The 18,869-nt window shown below is 37.9% G+C and overlaps 2 protein-coding genes across 3 annotated transcripts in view; one reads left to right on the top strand and one right to left on the bottom strand.

Annotated features, from left to right (window-relative positions):
- LOC110843175 (bromodomain-containing protein DDB_G0270170) overlaps window positions 1-18,869 on the top strand; it is an 85,842-nt gene that overhangs the window by 61,050 nt on the left and 5,923 nt on the right. The window contains exons 10-12 of one of the 2 annotated variants that reach the window (XM_035846169.1): window positions 11,551-14,271; window positions 17,771-18,416; window positions 18,551-18,689. In XM_035846169.1, the coding sequence (XP_035702062.1) occupies window positions 11,551-14,271; window positions 17,771-18,416; window positions 18,551-18,689 (3,506 nt within the window). Of the gene's footprint in view, window positions 1-11,550; window positions 14,275-17,755; window positions 18,417-18,550; window positions 18,690-18,869 lie in introns of both variants that reach the window. The other variant, XM_035846168.1, reaches the window with a different exon arrangement.
- Window positions 14,323-17,554, bottom strand: LOC118433843. The gene is made up of 9 exons (XM_035846176.1): window positions 17,342-17,554; window positions 17,124-17,237; window positions 16,882-17,027; window positions 16,681-16,822; window positions 16,451-16,603; window positions 16,237-16,353; window positions 15,710-16,169; window positions 14,914-15,615; window positions 14,323-14,829 (listed from the first exon to the last, which is right to left on the bottom strand). Exons 3-9 carry the CDS (start codon window positions 17,018-17,020, stop codon window positions 14,557-14,559), a joined length of 1,986 nt encoding a protein of 661 aa, XP_035702069.1. The 5' UTR covers window positions 17,021-17,027; window positions 17,124-17,237; window positions 17,342-17,554; the 3' UTR covers window positions 14,323-14,556.

The following is an 18,869-nucleotide window of genomic DNA, read 5'->3' as shown; positions in this document are numbered from 1 at the left end:
TATACATATTACACATATGCTACAACTGCATGATGATGAATTATGCCCATTTTAAAGCTTCGTCTCCATTTTGTTTCGTTGGGGTTTAAGTTTGACCTAAATGTTAAAATGCAATTATTACTGTAAGAGGAAATAAGAGACGAGGAGGGGATGAGGTCGGTTGTGCTTTAGACAGGTGGGTGCTAATTATCTTGTCAGCATCTCAGAATCATCCGAGGAGATGGAAGAGATTTGCATCCAAGCAAGATTATTATTCAGAACCAGATCAGATTAGACGAAAAACATCACTTGAATTTATTTGACATGCATTTAACTGTTGTTCAGTGCTTTCTTTGTGAATAGAATTTTATAAAGTAAACAAAAAATAAGTTGCGTCAAATTTCGAAATTAACTCATACAAGTAAATGCGTTTGATGAGGAAGGCTATTAAGATGCCAAAATTTTTAGTTTCACATGAAATCATACAATAGGTAATACTGTGGATATATGAACCCTATTGAAGCGGATGCGATTTCTGATGTGTTTATTTGAGCGGATTTGAATTTCAGTTTATCTTGTAGAGATTTACTATTTTCATAGAGTTAATCTTGTTGCATCATAAAGTTGAGTGTTCTCTATGTATTTATTTAGCTATGTATTTTTCTCATGAGATGACGAGTCTCTGGGTGGTAAATAAATAGGTTCATCATTAATATGTCTGACATGGATTGTCGTGATAGCAAGATTATGCTGGACTCTCCTCTTCATCTCGTGCTAGATACGTACGTACGGTGGAAGCTGGACCTCATACTATTTCCTTAACGCCCTCTTTATGCAAGGGACATATTCGCAAAATATTGGTCTCCTGTCATTGTCATGCGACACATGCTGATCGGAGGCTACATTGAGCACGATCTGTCAAGGAAACGATAAGAGTCAAGACGACAAAATCATAATAAGAAAAATAAAGCATAAACACGCCATAACTTAAAATCTTCTACAAAGGTTGCAGTGTATTTGTACTACACAACTGCTCTAATAAGTATTTTTCACAAGCAATAAGAGTCGCTTGGTGTGAAGGTAAAATTTAAGTACCCCAACACTACAATAGAAGTGTACATGTGCATTGTGCAGTATCGACTATTTAATTAGCTTAGTGCTGCTGTTGCTCAGATTCAATGTCGATGGTCACAAGGAAGATTAGTGGAGTGAATGCATGCTAAGATTTGCACTCATGTTTCTACCAGTGGCAATACCACATATCTGAAAGAATAATGAGAACCAAGCTTGGAAAATTGTTTTTTATTTGTCAATTGTAGCTGATGTCGATTTAATTAAATGACTCCGATGGTGTGATGTAATTGATAGAATTCGTGTGAGAAGGAGTTATCAGGTTAATCTGGTTCAATTGTACCATTTCTGGTACAAGGTGTTTCGACTTTTACTGAATATATTAATAAATACGTCTATCATATGTAATAAATATGAAGAAGATTCCAACCTTTTTAGGTGTGATTTTACTCTTGAAATTCTTATAGCTACTTAATTCTTGTACAATTATAATTTAACTTGTGCATAGCGTTTCGCACCTGAGTATTGTTCATTTGAAATTCTCTGCTTAATCATTAACTTCTCGTTAGTTAAATTATGTAATGAGCAATGCTAATTCAAAGACTTCTGTAAATGAACTGTCCACTTAAATCCTTGTATTCACCAGAAGGTTATACATATGCATTTACAAAGTTATGAATAAATCATAGCTGTTTTCGGTCAACGGAAGAATGGCTTGATCGAGGCACACAATTTTAGTGTGGAAATTCAGGTTTGGAGATAGAATGCCTCAGGAGGAGAAGACTAATAAGCATATATTTATTAACTAGAATATCTAAATTTAAGGGAACATATGACATTTTAGGAATAAATTTTGCAAGTAATTGAACAAAATTCGATGCATTCTAAGCAAAGGTTCTTATGAACATTGACGTAATTTATATAGAATATAATATGAACTGGTTTTTGATAGACCTTCATTCAGGCTCATCGCCAGATTCTGCTTTCGTGGTAATTGGATAGAATAAAGTTTATGGTTGGCTCTTGCCAAGTACAATTACATTTATTTTCGTGGCACATACCCTAATTCGTGTATTGTCAATAGAATTTTTAGTTTGCGCCTGGTTGTCAGAGGCAATACAAAACCTTTTAACAATTTCATATTTTGCATGTCAGAGTAAAACATGGAATGTTAGTGTGCACCAGAATCACTCATAATTCAACGAAAAATGTGCAAAAAGATATGAAGGTTTACATAAGATAAGTAAGCCATCTGATATTGAGTTTTTTTGTGATTTAAAAAAATCGTGGTCACTCATTTAGTTTTAGAGATTAGAGAATTGATTATAATTAACATGAACTTTTAGCACCTCAAGAGTCATCATAATAGATATAAATATGTAATGTAGCGACTCGAATGGAGTTGATGTTGGTTTGTGAACAAACATTAATTATCTTGTAGTAAAAAAAGTCTATTAGCCCACCGACTAAAGGACAGAGGTGTCGCTTCATTTGATTCTAAAATACATAATGGGAAACATTAGTTCAAATTCAAATACGAGTTCAAATTCAAATTAGCTATCTGTATAGCTGAAATGATTGATTATGACATTTAATCTAAATTAGCCCTCACAATTTTTTTTACAAATAATGCGATGTGATATAAATGCGCAAAATTGTATGGCAAATAAGCCAACCACTTTTGTTGGTTCAATGCAAGTAGATCAAGTAGCAGATCTACTTAAATCTGCGTAAGGCGAGGTATGAGCAAATATGTCATCCAATGGTTTTTTGAGGATGGGTGACCTTAACATCTATTTGAAGTTGCATTTTACACATTGATATTGGGAAATGATGTGAGAGATAATTATATTTGATGTATTCCTGCTCACACTCACTATCATTATCAAGCTAATTTACGTACAATAGTGCTGAGTAATAATAAGCACCAGTCACTCCGTGGGGTTAAACATGCACTCATGTAGTTATAATACCTAGCCAAACCATACATACCTGATAAATATGCTTCCCTTTCTTTCGTTGGATTAATTGAACAAGGTTGGTTAACGACTAAATTTGTGCTGTTGAGATTTCCTCATGAGGCTTGGCTCAAAAGGTGCTGCTTTTTGAGACAATCTAAAATGAAGAGAAGAATAGATCCAAAACGACACATAAATTAACACGCGCACATTTCTATGCACTCTGTACATATGTAAGCTTTGTTACATTAATAACCATATTCAGAATTTACATGTACACGTTGTTGAGCTAAATACTCGCATCCTCCTGCATGCGAATTCGCGATTCATCATTTCCCTTTGCTCCTTAGTTGACATACGAGACGAACAAATTTTCAATGACGTTTGAGTAATGCTATGTGAATGATTGTTTTCCGAGCTCCATACATGGAAGTTTGTTATTAAATACAAAATTTAATTTCACCAAAGTCTACTTGCATTCCAATTTCTGATACGAAAAATACGATCCGAGCAGCTGAATCATCACTGTTCAATTGATCACTGATACATAAAAGTAAACGAGTATTATTCAAATTATGGTTCTGTGATGCAGCGAATGCAGCAAAATAATTACACATATAAATGTTGAGCATGTCATGAAAATCATAAAAAATAAATATCCAAGATCATAACGTATGTAAATATCCGATCGGACACATTTGTGCAAATAATAATATCTATAATAAGTAAGGGACTGAATATATTTGCCCACACGCAGTCATTGTTTACTCATCATCAATTGTGGTGCATCATCAGAAAATTCTGTTCGGATGTGTAAGATAAGGATTTGTAATATTTCTACTTCTTATCTCATCAACATTTATGCAACCAATCGATTACGACGAACAACCAGTATCGGTGTAGTCTCCGTTCCGTATTTACTTTCCTTTGCAACCTCTCCATGTATTAATTTGCAACGTTGTTCTACCTCACCTTGAGTTACATTGTCTCTAAATTTTGCTAATATGTTTGGTTACTCTGCAAAAGGAAACTGTGATAGTTTAGCTCCGGTGTAGTCACATAAATTCATACATTACACACGCATCGGGTATAAACTCGTGTCCTCGACATTGTCGCTTGCATTTTACTGACTAATTAGTCTTCAAAAGTGATACGTCGTAACTGATTTTACTAAAACAATACGATGTGCTATTCGTATACGATTGTGACAACGACTAGTTTCGTGAATTGTGTATGTGTAGTCCTCACTTGCTGATTTTCCAAATTCAATTCAAGTCTGAAATATAAGGAAATGGAGGAAACTAACGTTAATCAAGGTGAAGCGTCTGATTCAGATGATAGATTTGTGGTAGAGTTGGAAGACTTGGAGGATGTGGATCTACCAAGTAGTTCATGTTCAGAATGCAGCGTTATCACTTTAGAGCCTACTTCTGCTTCTGGGGATAATGTCATCGCACTCATACAAGATTTGGAATTACCTTCACAAAAGCTACCAGCAGCACCCACTGAGAATAATGACTTTTGCTGCAAAGATGAACCACAGCCAGCAGGTAGCACATAGATAATTTTGAATTGTAAACTCCTTGAAAATTTTACCCTGCGATTGAAACACGCTTTTACATGGATTTGTGGATGAGTGAAATGAAATAGCTTTTACTGTGAGAAAAAAAAAACAGTTGCATGTTTTTGCCATTTCGTTCAGCCAATTCATTTCAGACAATATTGGAAATTGAGGGATGACTCGAAATTATCGAACATTTGTGGTAAACGCCGAGATGAGATTGGAAGCTGTGGTCTGGTGGGTGTGTATGTACATGTTTTTCTGATGGATGAAAAAGGATTCAATGGTGCTTGTTGTGGTCTCGCTTCGGTGAGGTCGGTCTCAATTGTGGTGATGAGTGGTTAGCAATATATTCAATGAATATCTAAACACTTTTGACATCATGGTAAAAAAAGTTGGCAGTTTTATTTGGTTCTCATCCTTTAACTTTGGATCTCATCATCATTCGCTAGCAGTTTGATTGTCTTGATTGAATAAAAACACAAGGTGGAGGATGATGATGAATTGTAGTTTTATATATGACTCCTGTTTTCAGTGCATGCATAAACACTTTCCTAGTGTGTTGATCCGTTTGCAAGGTAAATCGGGTTCAAATCGCTTGACTTTTGTCAACAGTTTTCTGTCAACAAAAAACTTAGATTGTACGGTAATACTATTGAATACAGTTCTGGGAATTCAACCGTAGATGACGAGATTCATTGGGTTCGTTGCGTTTAGTAAAGTACGATTTCAACTTCCGTATTTAGTTGAGTTTTACAGATTTGCATCCTTGTTTTTTTGTTCTTCACTCATCGCATCGCTCTCTCGCTATCTCCTCATGTACAGCAACATAAGTTCAGGATGACGTGATATTTATTATTAATTCAATAAGTGATTGGGACCATATGTTTATGGGTTGAAGAATGTTATCCACTTGTAATTGCTCCACCACCTCCACCGCCGATTGTATCCTTGCGAAAAAGATACACATGGCGATAATTTATCGTCTGTATAATTTTGACGATGACTTTGAACGACATGCAAGTCCGGCTTTAGTCAGTTTTTAATCCATTCACGTCTATTTAGTCAGTGGGCATACACATTTTTAGGATCCACGGCTTTCATAAATCATAAGCGAAAAAGGATAAAACTAGTTCAACTAAAGGACCTCCGAGTCAAGTCGTGCTGATGCAAAATGAGTCAAACCCACATCTGCATATATATGTAAATAGTACTTCAAGCCAGTTCAAGCTGTGTTATTTGTAATATATATGAATTTATATACTGACAGATTAAAGATGGTCAAGAGAGTGGATTAAAAAAAATATATAAATTATAATTCAGTCAAAGCATATTTCATACCATGGCATTAAATTAAAATTAAATGTTTATGCTCCTAAGTATTTGCTTGATAACGATGTACCGACGGGGTGGGTGTGGTGTGATCCACTATTAACTCGTGATGAGACTTTAGGGTTTCGTCGCTACGCCATTATTGACAGTGTCACGAGGAGACTTACCTCCTGGTGAAGGGAATATATTTAATTACTTAATATTTTAATCGATTCAATAATAGATGCCAAATGTTCGTTTAAATTAATTATTACAAGGCATACGTATTTTTACATGTATGTAATACCTACCTAAGTATGTATATTCAGAGTTGAAGGATAAGTTGTTTAGTTTATTGGTGCCCTTGGCTGAAGAATTGAAAATGCAGATGATCATAATCCAGAAAAACCATCTCGATCAGGAGATAATACAGAATCTAGTTACATATTAATTTTATAATACAGGGTGTTAATAAAGTCCGATCCCATTTTTCCTGTAAAAAAGTGAAGGCTAGTATAAAAAAAAACTACCCGTGATACTTACAAAAAATGTTCGACATATTTACCTTAGTATTTGGTCTTGTTACCATTTACTTTAACCATGCCCTCAACTCTTTGTTTAAGGCTCTGTGCTAATTTTTCCAATGTGCCTCTGGAAATCGAATTCCATACATCTTGAACTTTTTTTTACTAGCTCTTCCCTCGTCCGGGGTTGTGGCTCTTTGTATACATTTTCCTTAAGTATGGACCACTGGTTCTTCAGGGGATTCAAATCTGGGCCGTTAGCGGCCCACACCCCCTTGCTCCAGACCGTTGAAACTTGCGTCTTGATGAGACTCAAACTCGCTTTTGCTGTATGGGCTATAGCACCATCCTGCATGAAAACTATTTTTCTTTCATTCGGAAATATTTCCTTGTTCCCCATGCTATCGAAATAGATAGGTAATATTTTTTCCATATAATGCTTTGCATTGACTGATTGGCCTTTTGGTATGATATGTAGAGGGGTCACGCAACGTGCACAAAATCCACCCGCTACCATAACTTTAAGCCCGAATTTTGGGATCGCTCTTGATGGTACATCCGATTTGTTTTCTGTCCTGTAACGAACATTTTGTTGGTTCAATTTTGGATATAGTTCAATAATAGATTCGTCAGTCCAAAGGATGTGACTGCGCAATTCTTCACCAAGTCTTTTTTCACTCAAATGGGCACTTTTCTGAAGGAGTTCTTCAAATTTCAGACGGTCATCGATATATTTTTGTGACATGAGAGGTTTTTTTGGTTAGTTTGTAAGCTGTGTGACCCCACTTCGTAGTTTTCACAAATTTTTGCACGGTCACACAGTTAATTTGCTTCTTCTTCTCTTTATAGCGTTTTGAGTCATTTAACTCCCTTGCTCAATTACGTAATGAACTACCGGTTTTCTTGCAAAGTCTGTTTTTAATCATTCTTTTTGTGGTAGGTGACACCTTTCTGGGTCGCCCTGGTCGCTTTTTGTCGTGGACAAAATTTTTATTCTTCCATTTCCAAACAGTTCTGCGGCTGCAGCCCAATTTTTGCACAATTTCTGTAGGTTTAAGCCCCTGCTGATGCAATGTTTGTATCTCAACTCTAAGATGCTCATGACTTACACGTTTAGTTGTTCCTCCCATGGTAAAAATTTGAAATAAATAACTTCACTGGTTCAAAAGTTCCAGCTGAATTTGTAACAACCACGCTCCAAAAAATGCATGGGATCGGACTTTATTAACACCCTTTAGTTTCCTTTCAATGCTCGTGCATAATGTTTATACATTATGTTTGCATTCGCTGAGGCAAAAATACCCATAATCGAATATTAATTAATTTATTAACCTACACTCCATTCCCAAGGCCATTTGAATTTGGTTCGGATGGAAGTTAGTTAATAATGTTGTGGGATATTTGCAATTTTTATTAATTCTGCACTCTACGTAATTCTCAACTGCTGGGGTTGGATTCAGTCAGTCAGAGTTAGAGTCAGTTTTAGTTCAAGTACTTACATATAAAATTCATCGTATCAAATTAAACTCCATTTTTGATTATACAATGTTTCAAATTTGTTAATAATTTGTTAAATAATTTTGCAAGATTAGTTGGCAAAAGCAATTGCGTTGGCTCTGAAAGTTGGCAGTAAACTAAAACCTTAATCAACACATTAAAGGAACTGCATTAATGGAATTGTAACATATTACAATAAATCGCAAACGTCGTGAATAGTTTGGGGGCAAATATAAATAAACAATTGATTTTAAAGTTTATAGCAGCCTGTGGTTGTAACATTTGGATCGATACGCCAATCAGCCACAAATAGTTTGAGAGATAATTGCTTAACATCGTGACTTTCAGAACGGTGGTTACATGTATTTATTGGATAACACAATTAAAGTGAAATAATACACGTAAACGATCAAGACGGTCGGATTTAGTTTCCGTTCGTGATAGGCGATTACTGTAGAATTTTATTGTAATCATTTTTACTCTAAATTAAAATGATTCAAACCTATTTATATTGGCGAGTCTTTTGTTCAAATGTAACACTAAATATAAAAATTGCTTTGTAAATTTAAACATAGTGAGTGCAAGTACTTTTTAGTTTTACTGTATATACATATGTATGTAATAATACAATTGTTTTACTCTGTGTAAACGTATAGCCATGGTTTAAAGATCATCTGCATGCATACATGTATGTATGAAAAAGTGAACCAAGACCACCTAAATTGCCTAAATAGAATTAGTGCGAGAGTTTGCAAAAATGACCTCTATGTTTGAGGTTCGATTTTTATGTGTGGTCCCAAAAAAACTTTTTGCAAATATATTTAGGGTACTTCGCATTTAACAATGTTTGTACGGTGGGACCATTAATTTTGAATGCAACGGGAATTATATTTTCTATCCAGTAAATACATGAGATAAATTAATTTAGGCATCTCGACGCATTATTTAAGGCTTACCCTCAAGCTCGGAGGAGTGAATCGGGTTTGGAGCAATACCCCAGTTTCAACCTTCTCTCTCGCTTTGCGTAATGCATTGTAGTGCCTATCTCGAAACTTCGCATCGACCCTGTGGGGGGGAGGATATAGGATACCATCAAGTAATGTAACCTTATGTAGACTGGTAAACCATTTGCAGCCCCTCGCGCGAGTCCAAAAAATTTGAAAAAAATACCATCAGACGCAGAAAGACGAGTGCAACATATTCCACTATTATGAACCCTGAGGTCGACTCCTCCCCCCCACAGGGTCGATGCGAAGTTTCGAGATAGGCACTACAATGTATTCTGCAAAGCGAGAGAGAAGGTTGAAACTGGGATATTGCTCCAAACCCAACTCACTCCTCCGAGCTTGAGGGTAAGCCTTAAATCAAAATTTTTGAGACGATCGTGTATTTACAAAGTTCCTGAAGTTCATATTGGCTGAAAGAGATGCGTAGTTTTACAAGTGTGCGTTATTATTACACGCCATATTCAACAATGATTTATAACAAAATAGGACATGAGGCAGTATTTAATAAGTGAGAGGAGTACTGCACTGCAGAATTAATTTACACACTTGAGAGGATCTTGCATTTACTTAGTTAATACCAAAATCCCCTGATCGAGGGTTTGGTCCTCGTAAAAATTAACCTTTTCCGGTAGGGTGAACTCATTATCTTACTCACTTCATACGTATATATGCACATATCTGAATCCACGCTAAAATTCATAAAATATGATGTAAATTCATTCAAACTTTCGATTCCTTTGTTTATCTATTTTCATTGTTTTATTAAAACACATTTAAATTACGAGTTGACTCTTTGCTTCAACGTGCCATGCTTGCGGAAAATATGAGTCGTTATTAGTGTTAATTCTCATTTCTATTATTACGTGTGTTATTCATTCTTTGTAACGGTTAGTCGTACATTATTTTTAGTTCAGTTAGTGTTTGAGCGATATTTCAGGAAATATGTTGTGTGGAAGTTTGTGGCTTAAATTACGTGGTTTGTTAAGAAACTAAATACTAATTAGTGCATTATAATAGATGTTAACTATTTGTGAAGTACCGTAATTGTTGTTAGTACGTCAATAAAGAGGGGGCGTTATAGTCACAAACGTCCTACACTATGTACATAAGCACATAGTCCCAGGCCATTCACCAACTAAAAATGTGAACATCTTGAAAACCTGACAGACATGCATAGCCTCAAAATCCGATCGAAAATTTAAGCTTGGTAAATTAAAAATAGTACAATTGTGATGGTGCTTATTGGAAATGAAAAGTGCGTCCCCCTGGGCTCCAAATTTTCGTTGTTACGTGTATTATTGATAAGTGATTGAACAAAAAGTGACAGAGCTATATGTGACCTTTTTTAGAAACTTTAACAAAAATGTTACATTCGTCAAAACTTATTCTCGAAATCCTGAGGCGTAAGTCAATAACCGAGCTGCCATTAATACATCTTTTATGGTTTGAAATCACATGCATAATAAGTATCTACATATGTACTACATGTCATTACCCGGATTGGTCATTAAACATTTGTGGGGTTTGTTATTTAATTTTAAAAAAATTGATGCTCAGCCAGTTCATGCATTCTCCTAATTCACTGGTAACTGATAATCGGAAAGTTCTCTAACTCGAACAATGCAGCCATATCGTAAAACAAAGATAATCTTTTCAATTCAGAATTTCACTTTCATCGTGAAAATTAGACGTAGTAGCCGTTGTGGCGTGTTTATGACCCCCTACTCACTGCTACTACTCCTGCATGTCAAGCAAGTACTTCCCTATATTATGTAGTGCTAGAAAAGTAAATCTTGTAGGAGTGGTACTATGTATTTATTTATTTATAAAAGTCAGTCTGGTTGGAGCTTGATCACTCACTCTTCAAAATCGAAATGAGATAATTCTCTACATAAAACCGTTTACTTTTATTTTGGAGGGTTTTTTTACGAGTTTGACCCAAATTCTCGTAAATGTTGTTTGTACAGTACAATTGCTCATTTTATTACTTTAGGTTAGCATGAAGTAGAAATATAATTTGCAAGCAGCGAGTTTATTCCATCCTCCTTTGATGCATTTTTGGGTTGTGTATCTACTCAACACGTTCAGAAAGCGAACGTTTGTGGGCACATAGATTGCATGCTTTAGAATTAGGTAGCAGATTTGGTTTGCAAATTAGGTATTTATGAACAAAGCTCTCAAAAAACGACCAATTCAGGGACAGTAGAATTTACTACAAAAATTAGATCAATTATCAAGTTGATATGTTTGTATTGTGATACAAAGATATGCAAATACCAACCAAGTTTAATAATGATTTTCAATGTACATACATATATGCGCATACACCATGTACAAATATGTATGTATGCACATTCTGTAAGACAATTTTGTCTACTTTATTACATCAGATTGTCCGATTAATTTATCACGTAATAAATTAATCAAGCAAGATGATTAAGCCATTGTTTACAAATTTATTCTAAATATAAATAATTTATTGGGGCTTGAATTATTTGTTCCAGAACTTTTATTACGCTTCAAGACCTTGACTTTGTAGATATCAGTATGAGCTGCCATATTTTGCATTTTGATAAGCTTATTAGAGTTCAAGGAATTTATGATAGCAAGTATTAACTGGATTTTTTATATTTTTGTTGCAGGAGTCACAACAGGCGACCAAGCAGCAGAACAGATAACTTTGCCCCCAAAAAGAATGGATTCCACTGAAGTACTTCATAGTCATCACCAGTTTCCACCACCCACATTCTCCCGACTGCCGCCCGACGGGCACGAGTTCCCAAATAATTACTGGTCGGATGAAAAGATAATTCAATTCAGTGGGGACGACAAATGTCAATTTCGCAACGAGTATTCGGTTGGAACATCATCTAAACCCTCATCTGAGCCAGGCAGTCCCCCACCTCTGCCCACTTCAGAGCCTCCCAAGGAGGACCCCATAGAATTTCCACCCCTCCCGAATACAGTACCACCGGTGCCACCAAAGAAAATGGCAGCTGCACAAAGATACAGTTTTGACGACAGGAAAAAATTGTTTGAGAGTTCACCCTCCTCTGCAAAAGACATGATAAATACCAACGGTTTCACTTACCCAGCAAAACCGAGTGAAGAACCCAGCAAGAAAAATGTTGCTGTTCAACCTGCCCTTCCGTGTCATACAGTGAAAGATAAAATTGCAATGTTTTCCAGTCGAAGTAATTCCAGTGAAGATTCAGATTCTTTGCAGTCCATACTTCCAAAGAAAATTTCCAACCACGTGTCTTCTAGTCTGTCCAAAAGTACTGTGCATATTCCTAACTCGAATGGGTTTAGCAAAAGCTCTGAAAACTTGTTGGGGACGACGACGACGGGGAGGAAAGGTTCAGTTGATTTGAGTCTGGCAGCCCACCGTGACACAACTCCTCCCGTTCCTTTGTACGCTACTATGACTCGAGTCACACCCAACAGCACTGCGAAACCCCTGAGTTTATACGAGAGGTCACAAAGTATGGTTGATGTTGGAGGCGCTGACCTCGGTGGAAAAAATGCAAGTTACCAAAATTCAGTAAACCAAAGCCAACCCTACACCAGCAACCAGTATGGTAGTAGCACCCTAGGAAAGCCAGTCGTGGTGTCCAACATGATGGAACAGAGGAGAAAGTGCATGACCAAGTTGAGAGGGCTTGTGATCCCTGATGGGCCTACGGACGGCACTAATAGTGCAGCAGAGAGTGGAAGTATGAGAACCAGAACTTGTGCTTCAGTAATGGACTTGCCAACCATTAAACCAGCATCATTGTATCCTGCCACCGACAATTCCCAGCTCAAGAAATCAATTTCACGAACAGAATCCTTGGATCGGTTCTCGTCGTCAATTGAGACAACCAGTTCTTTCACAAAGACGAACTGCTCGAATAATAATAATAATAATAATAATAATGACAACCAAAGTGCCAAAACCAATAGTGCCCTTCAACAAACAGAATACACGTCCAACGGGTTCCCAAATATATTGCCCAAGTATTCTCCAGCGTTTAAAAGAAGGGGTTTGTCGACTTATCAGCCGTCCACGACTACAACTCTACCTTCTAAAATTTCACCTCCTACTACAAATAAGCAAACGCCCGGAACTACACCCGAACCTAAAAGTCTCGAAAGTCTTACTTCCCCGAAATCGGATTCGAGCTTTGAATTTTCGTCGTCTGTTTCCCAACAGCAGCAAAACCATCAACGCCAAAAAAATACTCCCCCAACTGGAGGGGTGAAAAGTATGGAGAAACCTGTTGAAATTAAGGTGGGGAAGGAGCAGACAGTGAAAACCAACAATAATCTAAAAGTAGTAAATGGGAAATCAGGAAAGCTGGAAGATAGTGATAATGACTCTGCTGTAAGTTCGAGTAGATCCTCAATATCTCATGGATTGTCACCACCCAACTCTCCAACCCCTGGAGAATCAACTGCAGCAACACCAGACCCTGATTTGGGGAGTGATGATCAAAAGAACGAAGAGGTCATGATGAATATGGATGAGAGCTGGCGAGTTCTGAAGCCCACTAGCGTTGAAGCAATAAATCGTAAGAATGTATTAAAAAGTGCAAAGTTCAGCAGCGGTGGTGGTCTTGGTCAGGCCACAAAAGGCGACGATAGCAGTTTCAGCAGCAGCAATGGAAAAAATCGTCGCAGTGATGATGACGAAGCCAGTTATGCAGATGCTGAAACTGAGGATACTGAATCTTCATGCTCCGAACTGGAAGGGAGTGGAAATAGTCGACGCCTAATTGAGACTACCAGCAGCCGGGTAACGATGATGACCCATGATCAAAGAGACTCTAAGGTTGAGACAGAAGATGATGACGATGACGATGATGACGAACCAGCACAACAAAGTGCGGTGAACATGGAATTTACAGAAATGACCGAGTCGCCCCTCCAAGCAATTTACGACATTGAGGTAAAGATGGCATACATTAATGAAGTTTGTGACGCTTTGAACGAGCGAGGACGATCAGATCTCCCGTCACGCTACTTTTCTCGTCGAGATTCTGAAGCCACAGTAATCGAGCAACCAATTGAACACAAAAGAACAATAGACCCTGAAGACAGTGCTTCTATTACGGAACGTAGAGCACGAAACCGAAGTAGCTCGGGAAATGAATCCGATTTCTCCAGCAATGTGTCTGTAGGAAGCCAGCATAATAATCATAAGTCGTTAAGCAGAGAAACCAGCAGTAACAATGGCACAGACACAGAACGGTGGTCCATGCTAGAAAAGAAATATTCTAGAAGTATGACTTCCGTCAACAGCCTTGGAAGTAAAGTAGAACCACAAATACCACAAACACCGCAAGGTCTAACCCCAGCAACATCCGTTCCAAAGATAGTAAAGAGTGAGTGTGGTTTATTTGTTTCAACTTTATGATGAGTATGATTTTTTGATTCATATGTTCATTTCCCGTTCCCTTTTTATTTTTTGAAGTTTGTCTTATATGTATTACTATGTTACATAATAACGAACAATGGTATACACAACAAAAAAATATGTATTACTTGTATAAAATTACATCCAATTTCATATAATGAGACGTTGAAGTAGGCAAATATTAAGTAGAAGAGGAAATGAGTGTGACAGTCGTATAACGTAAATGAAAAACAACGTACAATGTAAAATATTAATCCTCAGATGGGGCAACGCTGGTGACATCCAAAACATTATTTTTCTTGATTGCGTGGCCCAAGTTGACGGGAAATGAGATTTTTCCCATTGTGAAATGTGGAACAACTCCTTGCAAAGTTATCGGAGGAACTCCAGCAACTCCCATTCGGACAGATTGCAGTTTCTCGTCCTCTGTTAATTTGTTGAAAGCACACCATGGCATGGCTTCATTAATTGGGTTGAAATTTGTTCCGGTCATCTTCTTCCGAGCTTGCAATAAGCAATACATCTGCAAAAAGATGCAAATAATAATAAGTATGCATGTACATTTATTAAACATAATTTTTATTACAAAGCAAAACTATGATCTTACCAACAACTTTGCTTCCAACTTCTCTGCTTCCTCCAAACTGGAACACTTAAAGGTTGCAATTTGTGTGACCCAATAGTCACCACCAGATGCTTTCTTTGCAACGGCACTGAGGTCAGGACGATGTTTGTGATATTTGTTCATCCCATCACGCTCTCCTTTTCCCACGTAATATAAAATCACGGCCTGGGCATGTCCACCATTGTTGATTGCGCTACATACATCCCGGGCGGTTCGGAGTCCAGGAAAATCTCGTTTTCTTGCCAAAATGGTAATGTAAACATGGTGTTCGTGGTCGGGATCTTGTCGCCTCCTTTCTTGAAGGTCTTTCAGACGACGGTCGACTTCAACTTTGATTTCGGCAGGGGTGACCAGAGGGCTATTCTTCTTGATCTTCTTGTCCACTTTCGTCTTGGAGGATGTTTTTGTGGCGGAGCCGATGCTTAACGGATTGACGACACTCTTTTCTTTGAGAGGGAACTTGATTGGAGTACACTCGCCACTCTTCAAATGTGCAATCGCCTCGCATTGACAGTCCTCTTGACAGCATATGAATGGTACCCCTTTCACTGCTTTCTCCAGCGACGTCCTCCGCTGTTCCTCACTGCAGCATTCAAAGAACGCAACCAATTCCCGATGTTGGTTGTGGAAGTTGCACTCCCTCCCATCATGAGATTTAAATTCTTGGTAAGTAAGGGCAAATTCCTGAAAATAACAAAAATAAACAGTCAAATACAAGTAAATTTTGATGCATACAACGGAAATGACAGTTGAATATTTTACAAAAATTGAAACTCACTATTAAGGATGCCTCCAAAGCACGAGAAGCGTTGACTTTCTCGACATGACTCCCCACCTCAAATCCCCAAGTTTTTAGGAGGACACACGTTTCTCCAGACTTGTCAGCTTTCCCAAGCGGCGAAATATCGGGATAACAGAGATGATGGTTATTAAGTCCAATTGTTTTAGAGTCAAAGCCAATATAAAATCGGATCCCTTCATCTCCGTTCCTGACAAACTCGAATGGTTTGTGAATTTTTGGGTCAAAATTTGGGCCGAGTGACGCAGCCAGGTAGACCGATGCTGGGCGGAGGTCAATTCTTCGCTGTTGAGTGGCAGCAAACTCCTTCACCCATTCGAGCATATGTTCAACGTCCACTTCAAATTGTTCGTTGTTTGGGTCCAACGGATCCTCACCTCTATTCTTCAACGCTGAATTGTGAGTCAAAGGATTTATAGTCTTCATTTCATTCAGAGTCCTGTTCAAAAAACAAAGTTACATACTTTGCCCATATTATTTCATAACAGTTGTATATAAATACTTACATGGTTTGTTGGGATGGAACGACATGCGTCTCTTTGATATGCTTCGACAGATTGGTGCTGAAAGAAGACACCACATTGCAATACGGGCATGGATAAGCCCCCTTCTTGTTCTTATAACTGTAATTTTGAACATATTCATAAATTATTAATAATAATTTATTATGCACAATAATTATGACATTAACCACTAATCCATTAATTTTATGTGACTTACGATTTTCCTTTAAACTTCCCCTCATGTATCTTTACATGCTTGTTCAGTGCGTTTTGTCTTGGAAAACCAGCGCCACAAAATTTGCACCAGAATTTTTCCGGCAACGTTGACCTCTTACTGTTGACTCTTCTATACTGTCTGACAACACGAATCCTGAAATAATTAAAAATAAAACTGTTTTGTTTATCCCAATAAACGAGGGTCAACTATAAAAATATTGAGAAACTTACGTTACGGCTTGTCCACTCCCACTCGCTGCAGCAATCGCTGGACCTGATGTTGGCGCACGAGTTGGTGGTGGACTCCGGGTCCTTTGTTGTTGACCTCTCTGATCTCGAGCCGGTCTTGAAAGCCGTTTAGCTCCAGTTTCAACTTTAAAGCGTGAGAAGAAATAATTAATTTGAGATTTATTAATAAAAAAAACCATTTACCTTCATCTCTCTCCTCTTCCGAGTTACTGCTGCTGCTGATTACATGAGAACGTTTTCCTAGTAATACTGGCCGCATCACTAAGTCATCGTCCTCCTCCTCAGATGACACCAAATCCACTACCACTGGTGAATTGTCCATTGTTAAACTGAAAAGTATATAATAATATTAATTAGACAGGGAGGAAAGAATTAATTGAGCTACAATTTCAATGTTTCAAAATAATTACATGGTCTGTACTCACCAATGATAAATAATGATCCTTGGGAAACTCAATTTTGGGCCTTGGAGCAGGATCACCGTAAAACCAACCACTTAAAGCCAACCGTTTCACACCAACTTCGGTAACTTCGCTAACCTGCAAAAAGTATTCAGAATGTAATTTATAAAACCAAATAGACTGATTATGGTCAAAACTAATATTTTAATTAAATTAAATTAAACTTAAAAAAAACTGAATACTTGATGAAATGAAGTTGCACCGACGGAAAAGAATGCAAATTTGTTAAATTCTGAATTCTGGAGAAGAAAGAGTTCAGAGGTCGTCTCTGCTTGAAGGCCACTCATCAAATGAGACACTTGTTAGTAGTTGGGTGAACGACAGTTCGGCGGCTGCTCCACCCATCACATATTACTATAAGCTGGATCCGAACAAGTCTCAACTTGACTTGAACGGTGAGCTGGCAACCATGTTATAAGAATTAGCCATTTTCCGTGTGAAATATCCACTCCAACACTCATCTCCACTTAATATTTGTGTATGTGACCGTGTCGTTATACATGTCGTTTTTAATTTACGTTGATTAACATCTTTCAACGGTACTCTTCATCTATAACAATAATGAAGACTTCATTATTATATTACTATGCTTATAGATTGTAGCACTGGTGCTAGCGAAGTGGTGGAAAAGAAGATTGAGAAAATTATCGAAAAATCCAGCACGGATGGAATTCTCAAAAAGACAAATCCGAGCATACCCAGAGGTCGCAATGACTTCAAGTCCATCGCTGAAAAGTGGCAGTCAATTGAATCCTCCAGTGTTTCATCACCCGCACCAAGCAGACCTCAACTGGCTACTCCCCCGTCAACCACACCCAGCATCTTATCTAAGCCATCCGCTCCATCTCCAGTAAAAAGTAGCATTTCAGATTTGAAATTCCCACCCAGAGAAAATACCATACCACAAACTGTGACCAGAACCCCATCAGGACTCTCATCCAGTTCACGGGACGACTCGGCTCGGATCATGCAGGCTAAACTTGAGGCAATGGAAGCAGATAAGGCTTGGGCCGCTGAGAAATGCAAAAGCGAGAGCGAACCCCAGCAACAACGGGTGACGTCAACTGGCTCGGGTGCTGGGACAAAGCGATCCGTCAGTGTGAACGACATTCGCAAGGCATTTGAGAAGGCAGAGATTGCTGTGAACTCGTACAATGGTCGAGAGGGAGGTAGCCCCACGGAAGAGGGGACTGGAAAAAATAAGGATGGGGGCCTCACTTTACCCGCAGCGCATTTTAGAGTCAGTTCCTTCGATAGGTATGCATGTTGTAATTCTAATACGATTTTGAGCCGCATTTATGACACATTATCGCATACATGGGCCACTAGAATATCAATTAAAGCAAGACTAATCCTACATTCCGAGATAATAATACGAACTATTTTAACAGCACGACAAGTGAGGAGAGCGGTGCCCCCACACCCGCCGGAATGTACGGGTCCTCAAACAGCCTCGTTAGCTCGGCCCCCAAGGATCCATACGGCAGCATTACGTCCCTGGCGTCCTCCACCAGCCTCATTTCTCCACAGGTTGGCCCAATATTTTTTTACCGATAAGTCTTCAGCTGTTTTCCACAATCATTTCACCAATCTGCATTTTATTTTAGTAAAACATCCTTGAAGGATAATTTTAGTAGCCCGCATAAAAATATCTCCATCCTGATATTATGCATATTTACATAGTATTTATAAATTTTCTTTTGATCTTTA

The sequence above is a fragment of the Folsomia candida genome, unplaced genomic scaffold (assembly GCF_002217175.1).
Source record: "Folsomia candida strain VU population unplaced genomic scaffold, ASM221717v1 Fcan01_Sc001, whole genome shotgun sequence".
NCBI classification, from domain to species: domain Eukaryota; kingdom Metazoa; phylum Arthropoda; class Collembola; order Entomobryomorpha; family Isotomidae; genus Folsomia; species Folsomia candida.
Note: the sequence above shows the minus strand (reverse complement) of the source record. Positions and strands in the feature narration are given on the sequence as shown.

What these genes read in the sequence shown, in the direction of transcription:
- LOC118433843 (XM_035846176.1), bottom strand. Translation starts at nt 17,020, where the DNA reads ATGGACAATTCACCAGTGGTAGTGGATTTGGTGTCATCTGAGGAGGAG. An exon ending in GGAAGAGGAGAGAGATGAAG is followed by an intron (nt 16,823 to 16,881) that starts GTAAATGGTTTT and finishes CACGCTTTAAAG; the next exon opens with TTGAAACTGGAGCTAAACGG. An exon ending in GTTCCATCCCAACAAACCAT is followed by an intron (nt 16,170 to 16,236) that starts GTAAGTATTTAT and finishes TTTTTTGAACAG; the next exon opens with GACTCTGAATGAAATGAAGA.